The sequence below is a fragment of the Lissotriton vulgaris genome, chromosome 2_2 (assembly GCF_964263255.1).
Source record: "Lissotriton vulgaris chromosome 2_2, aLisVul1.2, whole genome shotgun sequence".
Taxonomy (NCBI): Eukaryota; Metazoa; Chordata; class Amphibia; order Caudata; family Salamandridae; genus Lissotriton; species Lissotriton vulgaris.
In genome coordinates, this window is record NC_141688.1 from 101,830,349 (window position 1) to 101,843,712 (window position 13,364).

The 13,364-nt window shown below is 45.5% G+C and overlaps 1 protein-coding gene across 2 annotated transcripts in view; it reads left to right on the forward strand.

The window, feature by feature from the left end:
- Nucleotides 1–13,364, forward strand: part of LOC147729090 (tetratricopeptide repeat protein 24-like) — a 604,158-nt gene that overhangs the window by 19,808 nt on the left and 570,986 nt on the right. For both annotated transcript variants that reach the window (XM_086959369.1, XM_086959370.1), the window contains exon 2: nt 10,790–11,473. In XM_086959369.1, coding sequence (XP_086815495.1) covers nt 10,810–11,473 — 664 coding nt within the window. In that variant the 5' untranslated portion in view covers nt 10,790–10,809. The remainder of the gene's footprint in view (nt 1–10,789; nt 11,474–13,364) is intronic.

The window sequence follows — 13,364 nt, forward strand, 5'->3', positions numbered from 1 at the left end:
CCTGAGAGGGCATTGCATTCTCTTAATCTGAAGAGTGTTACATTTCTGTTTAGTTAGAATAAAAGGTACACGAAAGTCGGACCGTCTATCCGTTAACTATGGTCCCATGCACACTAATTACCTTTTTCTAAAAGATCCATCGAGATAGATAGTATCTTGCATCACATTAGCCTACCAGCTAGCTCACAAACAGCTCCCTGGCACGCCAAGGGTTCACTCTACAAGGGGGTAAAGGCGCTACTACGGCTATGCTTAATTATGTACATATTCAAGAGATATGTAAAGCAGCTACGTGGCGGTCGGTCTACACCTTTGCCCACCATTACTGCTGAGATTATGATACTCAAGAAGATGCTCGGTTTGGGCAAGCACCCTTGAGAAATTTATTCGGATGATTGTACGGTTCAATATTTACTATGCAGGTATTCGTCCGCCGGGTTCAGGGATGCGCTTGTTACTCTATTCAGTGCTTATGACTATTGATGTGTATCCCCTGGAAGCGAAGGATAAACTACTTACCTGTAATCCAAGTTCTTTTCCAGGGGTATACTCATCAAAGTCATAAGCAACCCTCCCTCCTTCCCGGACGCATACCATAATTATGACAGACTATATTTTCACAATGTAATACGCCGTCAAAAAGACCTGACCCAACTGTCACCTGTGGGGCATGATGGGAGCCTAGAGGTCGTGGAGGTCTTAAAGGCATGGCACCAGTTTTTTGGGTGTTCTATATACAGCCTTCTAGGCTAATCTGCCTGCTATCACCTTGCCTTTTCCCCTGAAAATAAAGGCTGCATTTTCTTCAAACAGGTTAAGAGTACATTTTCACTATATCTTCAAAATGGTAATTATATGATGCTTTTTCAAGTGAAAAATACAATGCAATATTGGCATATTTGAGCCTAGTTTTTAATTTTAGGCTGCATATGCATATACATGTGTGTATGGGGGTATGATAACATCCTTCAGTCCTGTGAAGGCCTTGGTCTTTTTTAGCAAGTGTCTAAAGTCACTCATAGTGGTGGGCATCTCTTGGACTTAATTTTCTCAGAGGTTAATCACTTGTTCATTGGGGAGGTTTTACCTTTGGTCTGGACAGATCACTTCCTGATTAAATTCGATGTGAACTTTGCCATGAAAGTGCCTCGGACAGCTGATCTCCGGTGTGAATATATGAGCTGAGACTGGAAGGCTCTTTTTCGTAAAAGGGGACTAGATCCGTTGTTCCTGGTTGAAGACTGTTTCTCCTCTGATTTACAAATTGAGGAGAATTATTCTGCTCTCTGCTCAAAAATCACGTTGGCCCTGGATTCTCTAGTGCCTTTAAAGAAACATCTTAAGAGGGGCAGACGCTCGGCCCGTGGTTTAATGAGAGTTTGAAAAATCTAACTTGATTGTAAACATGCCGAGAGGAGATGGAGACATGGCTATCAGGAGGAGGATAAGCGCACCTGTAAAATCAAGATGGGGGATATCAGAAGGCGATCAATAAGGCTAAGGCTGAACATTTTTCCACTCTGATCCTCAATGCTCCTAATAGTTCTAGAAGCATTTTCAACATCTTGAACAGTTTGACTAACCCTTAATGTGCTAAGAATGTGACACCCCCCTCCCAAGAGCTATGCGAGAACCTGGCTAGGTTCTTTTATGCTAAAATTAAAAATATCATCGATGATTTGGGTGGGGTCTATCCTCAATTTGAGGCGGGAGATGCCATGATGGTGGGCACTAAGGGAACAGGTGTGGAGGCAGCTGGGGTTAATTTAGAAAGTGGGCCGGTTAATCACTTTTCTGAATTTCTGCCCCTTGAGGCAGAGGACTTATATGGACTAGTGTGTGGGATTCTCTCTGGATCTCCCTTAGACCCGCTGCCCTATAAAATCTGGAAAGAGATTAAGGTCGAGCTATTTCCCACACTCCATCAGATTTGTAATCGACTAGTTAGTGATCTCCTCCTTTTTAGAAAGAGGCTAAAAACACAGCTGTTTCCAAAGATTTAGACGGATGTCTGTAGTGCGGCCATATACTTGCTTTGTCTTCTGAAAGTGCTAGCACCAGGATGCCTGCCAGGTGACAGTGTGCTCTAGAAATACAATAAATAAATAAATATATGCTTATTGTTATTATATATATATGCTTATATATGCATATATTATTGTTAATGCTCCAGGGATCCGGCCCGTGGGTGGGACTATTCAACCAATCAATCAGGGATTTATAAAGCGTGCTACTCACTAACTGTGGGCCAAAAATCTGTTCCGCTCGCGGAATTTGCAGATTTTCGGCAATTTCGCGATCCGGGAATCTCGCGAAAATTGCCAAAAAAAACGCAAATCCGCTCGCGGGGGGATTTTTTTTTGGACCACAGGAAGCACTTACAGAGTTAAGGCAGGTGCTCGAGTTGAAGCTATCTTTGTAACCATTTTAGAATGGCACCGGCAAGCTGCCAGAGTTGAAGTTGCTTACTTGCCAGTTGCAACTTCAACTCTGGCAGCTTGCCGGCGCCATTCTAAAATGGTTACAAAGTTAGCTTCAACTCGGGCACCTGCCTTAACTCTGTAAGTGCTTTCTGTGGGCTCAGGGGCCAGCCCACAGACCCATGCGTCGGCACCACCTGGTAGCAGGTCCCCTCACTCTCAAGTCCCGATCTGACTGAGCACATGGTATCTCTACTGCTCTACATATACACCCCTCCTCCCACCTACCAGAAGGAGCTGGAAGCTTCTAGAAGGTCCCTGGCAGTTCCAGCCTCACTGTCACTGGGGGAAGTGTAGAGCACCTTGTCACTTCAAAAACTAGACTGCCAACCCACCTCAGTCAGGCGGCACAAGCAGACAGAAATGGCGTCCATTTTAAAAGTGACATTTTACAAAGGTACATTTCTACAATGGTGAAAATGACTCTGCGTACGCCATTGCGCAGCATGTATCACTGCATCTCGCACCACACATGGACTATACATTCCTCTACTATGGGGGAGATATAGGTGCGTACACCATTGCACAGCATTTAACATTTGCATTTGAAATACATCCATGTGACCTGTTGATTCCCACAAAAGCGAAAAGATTCAGGGGAAAAAGGGCCAAGTGCAACACAACTCCCCCCAGCCAAAAGCCATGGTAGACCGATCAATGCCTTCATGGGCTTCCCTGCTTGGGGCGAGAAAACGCGGACGTAGGCCCCCAACTGCAGGGGCACCTGCAGGTTCTTCGCCATTCTGGAACCCAGTGGCTCCCTTTCTCAAACGTCCGTTGACCAACTAAACCACCCCACTGGCGCTCTCTAGCTGGTTGTGGCCAGGACCGGCCCGTAGGCCATCCAGATGTCTCTGGCCCTTGCTCTCTCCAAGAGAGGGGGGCTTTAGCCCCAGGCCCGTAGTACCCAATGACCACTCTCCTTCTCCTCCTTGCAGTTCCAAACTGCCACTGGTCCTCCCACCTGGGGTCCGCACCCTCAGGCTGACCAGCCATCAGGGGCAAGGCTCTCCTCCCCCTACCTCTCCTTCTGGGGTTCCGCCCTCTCCTTCTATGCAGGGCACCCTCAGACCACCACTCTCTCACTCGTTCAGGGCCGTGGACGTCCAACTGCTTCACCAGCCCAGGGTCTAAACCCTTAAGCTGCACCGGTGCCAGGGGCGAGTCCTCCCTCCCCCTGCACCCCCTCCCAGAATTCTGCACCCTCCTAACTGGAGTAATACCCCTGGAAGACAATTCTGGGGGGACACTGCTTATAGACGTCCCACCCACCAGGTCAGGCAGTACCTGTCCCTGGTCCCCCAACCCAGGATCTAAGCCCTGTGGCTGAGCCGGTGCCAGAGGCGAGACCTTCCTCCCTCTGCACCCCCTTCCAGAGTTCCGCACCCTCCCACCTGGAGTAGTACCCCTGGAAGACAATTCTGGGGGGACACTGCTTACAGATGTCCCACTCGCCAGGTCAGGCAGTACCTGTCCCTGGCCTCCCAACCCAGTATCTACACCCTGTGGCTGAGCCGGTGCCAGAGGCGAGCCCTTCCTCCCTCTGCACCCCCTTCCAGAGTTCCGCACCCTCCCACCTGGAGAAGTACCCCTGGAAGTCAACTTGGTGGGGACCCTGACTACAGGTGTCCCACCCTACAGGTCAGGCAGCCCCTGAACCTGGCACCCCAGCTCAGGATCTAAACCCTGCGACTGAGCAGACCCCAGAACCTCTGGAGCTCAGATTACAGATGCCCCGGGTACTCCAGACACTAGGGGCTCCCCTTCACTGGATGGCCTATCAGGACAGCCTAGGCTCCCAACCTGGGGTTCCTTTATGGAACTCTCTAGGCCCTGAGACTGTGGTTGGGGCACCTTGGGACACCTCCCTGTCTCACTCCTTCCTGTCGATAGGACGTGAGGCCCTACAACCCTCTCACTTCCCTGGGACCTAGCTGGGCTATACTGCACATCTCCCGCCTCGCTGGGTCGGACGATCCCTGCTCCATTCCCTTCGGGACCACTCCCCAATTTCCTCTCAAACTCTCTGGCACTCACCCAAAGGTCTGCCTCCCGTGCAAGTTCCCTGGGGTCGGAGAACCTACACTGCAACAGGTGGTGACGCAACCTTGGGAAGCAATTCCTCAGCATGTGTTCCCTGATAACTACCTGGAACAGCCCTTCCCCATCATCCACTGTGCTACTCACCACCCAATCCTCCAATGCAGTCCAACAAACGTCCACAGACTCCCCCCAAGACTGGTGGGATAGTTTTCCCCTGCCCCGGAACTCCAACATGTCCCCCTCCTGGGAATCAGGCACCGTGTCCCTGGCTCTGGGAGTGGGACTCCCTGCACTGGTTTCACTCTCGCTGCCACCACTGGATCCCACCTTCACTGGTGAATCCAGACCACAAAAACCACTCTCAGGGGACAACCAACCCACCTGAGCTAGTCTCTCCCTGGCGAAGGACCTCTCTGCCTCTGCCATCCTCTCCTGCGGTAGGACCTTCTCTGTATCTAGCCACTTCTCCTCCTCCCTCAGCTGCGCTAACTCCTTGGTGTGCTCCAACCTGAGCTTCTCCAACGCCAGCTGATGTTCCCTTTCTTCCCTCCTATCCACACACTCTTCTGGGGACAGGGAAAGGGATGGGGCAGTGCCCCCGGGACTGGACCCAGCACTAGACTCCCTATCTAAGGAGTCCTCACTACCTACTGGTGTCCCTGCCCTGTCATCTTGCACTTCCTGTTCAAGATCCTTAGGGCCACCCTTTAAATATGCTGAGGGGTAATCGGAAAGGTCCCCACAGGGCTCTAAGGGTTCCCCCCTCCTGAGGGCCTCATAGAGAAACAACTTCCTGTGAATGATGCCTACTAAGGGTATCCCTCTCTCTTTGCAGAAAGCTATCACTTCCTGCTCTGTGTACTCCATAAGGTAATCCTCATTGTAGATTAACCCCATCCTGGTGAGGAACTCCCGAGACACACCACCCACAGTGTAACAAGGTAACACAATAAAAAAAAATACTTTTAGAAGGAAAGTACAATCAGTAAAAACAATAATCCCCACAAAAAACGGTGATTACTTTTCAATGCTCTATTTGCAGTGTACCCCGTTGCCGCTGCGGTACTGCGCAAACACAAGTCCTATCCCACCACTCGCCACCAATGTTGGAAACGGGGTAGCGTGGTGCAGAGCGGGCGGGCCAAACTCCAGAGGACATGTGTAAAGCATCCACGCAGTACACACAGGCGACACACAAGGCACACTACAAAAAGAGACCACACCAGTTTAGGTGAAAAACAGCATGTGTATTATGCACAACTTAGCAAGAGGTAATCACAGGGGTGAACATGGTGCCAACTGGCACCCGGTAGTCATGTACAGAAGGGGATTATTTACAGGGCAGGGCCCATCGGGTCGCTTCCAGAACCATCACACGGTACAACTAGGTTAAAGGTAGATGTAAGGAATAAATGTAGAGTCCATCAGCTGTAGCCTTAAGGGAAAAATATTCTCAGCATGGCTGTAACAACATTAGCACCACAGTATTGTCATAAGGCCTAAACCTGGGACATAAATCACATTAGCATGACGCATTAGGCAGGAATATCCCATTAGCATCAATAATGAACGTAGAGCAGCCCGTACCTACTGGCAAGGTCAAGAACGCCGTGTCTCATGATAGGCATCAATCGCTGGGTGAGCGGGCCTGAAACAGCAACCCCTCAACACCTTCTTAGACATAGAGACACAATCTTTGTAGTCTCATTGGCCAGTGACACCTTAAATCAGGCCCCTTATGCATTAAACCATCTTAGTATTAGGTATAAACAGGTGAGCACCAAAACATGTCAGTCAGGATAAATCACACGAGCATGAATACACCATCCCTAGACATCACGTACATTATGCATACCCGTATTAGCAGGACCTTGGGCATTCCATTAGCATGTGCATCACATTATGCATTGTAGCAGTAGGGCAGATACAGTAGCACTTGGAACATTGTGCCTTATCATTGGGCACAATCATGGGTATCAGTTACCTCCTGCATTTGCATGAAAAACACAAGGGCATAAACATGTGAGCATAGGGGCTTATTATACTCAACAACCTTCAGTGTAAGGGAATCTACCTATTTGCATAAATCCTGGGGCATCTAATTGGGTAATAATCACAGGGTGTGCTCTCAGTAGGCCCTGACATAAGCAGGGGGCATCCGAATAGGCATAACCCTCATTATCATAAATGCAAGGGTGCGGGAGGCCTGGAATAGAACATCATTGCATGTCTGTAGGCTAAATGGCAGTAACCCCTCTAGGTAGCCAATCTGGGGCAATACTGTCACTAGGCATTAATCACAATGTGCATAGATCAACCTCATTGCATTGGACATAAGCATAAACCTTAGCAGCACTGCAATAAGCATAAAAGTGTTAGCATTGACACAGTAGCATAAATGCACTAGGATCACCACATGAGCTTGAGTCACATTAGGAGGGGGCATAAAACATTAACAGCCATGCAGTCATTGAAGGAAAGCGGCAAACATTATAAGTACCATCTGCCTTGCAGGTTAGCCTTTGGCGCCACAGCGCCTGGGGAAAATGGAGTCCCTCTTCTGGACTCTGTAATTAAGAGTGCCCCACAATGTTGAAGCTGCCCGCTGTCAACCAAGCAGGCAGGGGGGAATCCGACACGCCGGGATTCCCTCGTAGCGCTTTAGAATCCCGGCGCTGCAGACGTCCTCGCCTCTTCTCCTGGGCACAGTTGTAGCGCCTTGGCAGCAAGCAGAGCACAGTCACTCCTAGAGACCCCCATTTCTAACATTCAACATGGCGTCAAGCCTGCCCATACCTGTCTAAATATTTCACCTCTCTCTCTGTCCAATCCTGAAACTCTATCTACAACTGATTGGTCTGTTTTAGTGCATCTTCATAGTCTTTTCCTTTCAGTCTCTGCAGCTGAGCTTCCCTTTTTCCAAGGTGATGACTTACATCACGTAAAATCCCTTAGTATTTAGAAATAGTCATCCCGTAGGTGTAGACTTTAAATGTCTCCCACACAATTGCATACCCATACCCATTGATTGAGCCCTAATTAATTTTAAAAAAATGGTTATCAATAATTTAAGATCTTAGAAGGAGAGTCTGTCCCACAAAGTCATAGATGCTATGCTAAATTAGCCAGACCATTAAGTTCCATCTCTACTGGAGAACAGAATGCGGGATAATTATTTAATATCCATGACCCAGACTGTAGTGTCAGCCCAGAGGAACCAATAGCCTAGTTTAGACTATAATGGACTGATGAGTAGAAGGAGAAAATATTTTTAAGCCCCTTTTTTGTACTCTTCATGCATTAGACAATTCATACTCTTTTAGTATCCATTGGAGGAGTTTTCCTTGCCATGAGCACACTACAGGAGACCCACGTGATCTCTCTAACTCAGATTCACCTACTGTATTAAAGTCTCTTCCACAGAGCACTTGTGCATAGTCACATCTCTGCAGCCGTACATCCAGGCTTTCAAAGAATTGTGGTAAGTCAATATCATGGGCATATACATTTTGAAATATGCATTTATGTTCACACAGAAAACCATTTACTTGCACACATCTACCCTCAGCATCTTTCAGCATGGCAATTGGAGTGAAAGGTACTGAATTCCTGATAAGGGTAGCAACTATCCAGGAATGCAAACTATATGATGAAAAGTATCTAAAAGGGCCTCATTGAGAGAAAAACTCATGGGAACAGCCCGGATCTATATGAGTCTCTTGAAGGAATGCCATGTCACTCTAAATATGCTAACACTAGTGTGGCTTTGTTAGGGTTGTTGAGTCCCTTCATATTCCAAGTCAAGCATTTCAGATAGTGTAAAAGGGAATCTTGGCCATAATTGATACATTCTACCACAGTACATTATCATCTCGAGCATCAACAGTACACTATCCATAATAATTATCTTCCCATCACCATTGCATGAACAACACTTCTCACTCTTCCCCAACCCTTCAACCCCCTTCTCCCACTCGCACCACTGTCCCAAACTAAGTCTAGATACTCATAATATCACTGACCAAAGAAAAAGACAAAAAACAATCCCGACATGAGTCAACAAACTATAAGTGTGGATTTCACTTAGATGAAATGAGCCAATCAAAGCCAACGTAGAATACCTGCACCGATATAAGAAATGAAAAGGACTATATAATGACTTTTATCGCATGCCTCACCTGACGTTAAAGTATATCATTTTACAATAGGTCAGGGTCATCCCCATCTAAGCATATTAGAGACATTAACTGATAATATGCATCACAAGGAACAGAAACACTGAGAAATAAGTTATTCTATAGCCTTTATTGGGCACCTAAAGTACCTCTCCTCCAATTGCAAATTTGCATTGTTATGTTGGAAAAATGTTTGCAAGATCGTAGAGCATCTACAACAGAAGTTGAAATCAGTGTGTTAACTCTATGAATATCCAATTTCAAATACTGAGATACATTTACTCGAAATTCAACACATGAGAAATTGCACACTCCCTCAAAAGGCAATGATTACGGTCTGCCTCTTCATTGAATATTTATTTTCTGGCAACCCAAAGCCATGAAAGAGCAGCTCGTTTTGCAAGCACTAAGGGGCACATGCATCAAGGTAGGATTTTGCGATTCCTTTATTGAGATTATTAAAGAATCGCAAAAGCCTATGCAGGTAGAAATGGCAAAAAAACAGCGATTTCTAAACCTTCCTTAAGTGCGAGTCGCTAATTGCGAGTCGCAATTAAGGAATGTCTTCCCATTCATTCCTACGGGCCTAAAGGCCCATAGGAATGAATGGGAATTGCATTCACAATTTGCGAGTACCCAATAGGTACTCGCAAATTGCAAATGCAATTTCAAGGGTGCAAGGGTCCCAAAAGGATACCCTGTTGCACCCCTGAAATATGCGTATGAGTACATGTTGCACACACACATGCCCCAAGGGCATGTGTGTGTTTAAAATAGAACTACAACAGAAGTTGAAATCAGTGTGTTAACTCTGTGAATATCCAATTGCAAATACTGAGATAAATTTACTAGAAATTCAACACATGAGAAATTGCACACTCCCTCAAAAGGCAATGATTACGGTCTGCCTCTTCATTGAATATTTATTTTCTGGCAACCCAAAGCCATGAAAGAGCAGCTCGTTTTCCAAGCACTAAGGGGCACATGCATCAAGGTAGGATTTTGCAATTCCTTAATTGAGATTATTAAAGAATCGCAAAAGCCTATGCAGGTAGAAATCGCAAAAAAATAGCGATTTCTAAACCTTCCTTAATTGCGAGTTGCTAATTGCGAGTCGCAATTAAGGAATGTCTTCCCATTCATTCCTACGGGCCTAGAGGCCCATAGGAATGAATGGGAGTTGCATTCACAATTTGCGAGTACCCAATAGGTACTCGCAAATTGCGAATGCAATTTCAAGGGTGCAAGTGTCCCAAAAGGATACCCTGTTGCACCCCTGAAATATGCGTATGAGTACATGTTGCACACACACATGTCCCAAGGGCATGTGTGTGTTTAAAATAGAACTTTGAAAAATGCACTTTAGTGCATTTTTCAAAGTTTTTGCAAATTACCATCAAGTACAAATTGATGGTAATTTGCGACTCCTATGAGCGAAATCGCAAATTGTTTTACTTTAATGCATTGCATTTAAGGAATCTCAATTTGCAATTCCTTAAATGCAACCGCAATTTGCGATTCCTTAAATGCAACAGCAATTTAAGGAATCGCAAATTTAGAGATTACTTAAATTGCGATTTTTGCATTTGGGATGATGCATCCCAAATGCAAAAATACCGATTGCAATGGGGCAGATTCTGGGAATATGCCCTTTTGCGACTGGTTTTTCTTTTGATGTATGTGGCTCTAAGTGACAACCCATCGCTAAAGCCAGCAAAAGATAGCTATACATGGCCCTTTCTCGTTGTAGTTTTCCAGCACACAGAAATGCTGCCTGCATTAACTTACTCTCCATCAGGATTGCATAAGTGAAATGGGTATACGCTTGTGTACATTTATAATATGGTTACAGACCTTTTTCTATCAAATGTAAAAATAGACTTGACAGAATATTCATGTTTTGAAAATTGAGTGAGAAATGTTCGTGCCTTTTCAATAAAGTTAAATTGCTGAAGCACAAATTTGATTTTCATATGCACTTTTGTAAACGTATCAATTTAACCTATTGTTTTTTTAATTAAAGTATGTGTGCATCTATATCTCCATTGAATCGTGCATGTACTGATTAATATCTATCATTTTTTTCTGCAGGTTTTTGTGTATTCTAAGAAATGGCTTCTCTCTTGAACTCCAATACATCTGAGGATTACTTTGGCAACCAAACCCTCGCCATTCAGGCTAAAATACAGAAATTATCCAAAGCGGCTGTTGAGTGCTTTGACAGGGAGGACGTCACCGTTGCTTTAGCTAAATTCAAGAAGGCATATCTCCTCTCCTGCAGTGTGCCAGAGAAGCATATGCAGAAAGTGTGCTTGTTTAATTTGGGTGCTGCCTACATTTCTAATGAGAAACCTAAAAAAGGACTTAAGTGCCTTATCAAATCTGTGACCAAAGGAAACGCAAAGAGAGACGGGGACCTATGCTTTAATATCGGAATTGCTTATGATGCACTGAAGGATCCTGCAAAGGCCGGGAAATTCTATGCGAAGGCGATTAATGAGTATGAACAGGGGGACATCAGCAATATTTCTGATGCTTTGGTTAAACTGGGGTACACTTTTGTGGAGACGGGAAATCTGGACTCGGCTGCCCAGGCCTTCAAACTTGCAGGCAGTTCCTACCAAAAGGCACAGAAGAATGTGGATGCGGCCATGGCTTTGCGAGAGGCAGCCAATTATATGATCAGGAGCCAGGAGTTCTCCATCACTGAGGTGCTCCAGGCTTTAAATGGCGCTGTAGAGCTGTGCAAAGGGATCACCGATAACCGTCTTTTAGGTAAGAAATGTTTGGTAAACACCCAAAGTTGAAGGTTTTCTTTTGATGACCTAATGAGAATCTAAACATATGATCAGTGAAATCTACCATACGTGCACTATTATTTTGCGCTAAATTCTCTTTATTCAATGGTTATTATGACTTTCAGCACCGGCTAACCTATAAATCGAAAGCTTTAGGCTGAATGGATTCTATTTGTTACAAATAGACTACAACTCCATTTGCTCCCTCATGCCAATGTGCTGCTTGAGGCTCCCAGTCAAAACTGAGGTAGCATTGAGTTCAAAATACCGATGGACTGGGTCATTTCCAGTGGGTGAGATTAAATGTAAGCATTCCGTCCATCAATCTTAGGTCTCGGCTAGACCACGCATGGGTTGTTTCGAAGAGATATGTGTTTAATCTGTGGGCTTCAGCCTGCCCACAGGCTTCCTATTTGCTTGCTCCATCCCCTGTCTCATATTCTTTGTCGTAGACAAAAAGGAGCTTAGAGGGAAAAACGGTCACTGGTCGCCCTCCACTCAGTTTTATATTTACAAAACAAGACCTAGACCGACCAGGCATAGAAAATTCAATCAGTAACTGGTGCACCATCAACTGCAAAAACTTTTTGCACAATACTCCTCTCTTTTAATTGTTGAGGTAGGAGGTACATCCAAAGTATGCCATAGTATAAGAACAACTGCCCAAACCCTTGAGGAAACAAAAAACGGCTGTGAGACACACACCTATGTGTCTAGATAGGTAAATGAAGAAAAGTCGAAAAAGTGTGTGAGAGCGAGATGACACCTCACGGGCGAACCACCAATGGGAACCTGGCAGGTACTCACCAGGATTGCCCTGTTCTCATCATTGGCGCCATCAGGCTCGAAAGGAAAGTGAGTGTCCACAAAACAAACAAAACAGGTGTGTGTTAATTGTTGTCTCACAACTGTTTTTTGTTTCCTCAAGGGTTTGGGCAGTTGTTCTTATACTATGGCATACTTTGGATGTACCTCCTAACTCAACAATTAAAAGAGAGGAGTATTGTGCAAAACGTTTTTGCAGTTGATGGTGCACCAGTTACTGATTGAATTTTTTATGCCTGGTCGGTCTAGGTCTTGTTTTGTAAATATCATATTCTTTGTCGCCATTTGTTCACAGTATGCATGGTCATGACTCTTCTTGTGTTTAGCCCTCCCCCAGAGCATGGACAAAGTACCTATAAACATCCACTGCTCCTGTCTTTATGAACATTTCAGGAATTACTTTTTTCTTTCTTTTTCAGAACTCTACACAGTGCTTGTGCTTTTACCAGCTCCTTCTCCTCCCAGCACCCTCATGCCCCACCCACAAATCACCCCCTCCCCATCATTGCTTTTCCCTCGCTTGCTGCTTTCTGATTCCCACCGCTACTCGCTCCAGTTTCTGATTGCTTCTTTGCACCTCCCATGGCTTGCCCCTTTCACAAATCACATCCTCAATCGGAAACATCCTTAACATTGTGGTCAGTACACCGCGATGCTGTTACATCGCGGTGTACTGACCATGACCAGTCGTTTTAGTTACAACGACTGCGATGTAACCACGCTGTGCCATTACAACCCAAGTCTTTACATCGACTTGCGCTAGATAGCGTGCTAACATTACAAATAGTGTACTTTACTATCCAAACACCTTCTCTACTATTAAGTGGACTGGAGTTAGAGTAGTAAATTACACTTTTCTAATGTTAGCTCGCCATCAAGCGCAAGTCGATATAAAGACTTGCGCTGTAATGGCATAGCGTGGTAACATCGCAGTTGTTACAACGGCACGCAATGTACTGACTCGCGTTGTATCGTCATACATCCTCCCTCAACAGACTCAGTCACTACTTTATACCCCCCACTGTTGTCTGTTTCGTTCTAGT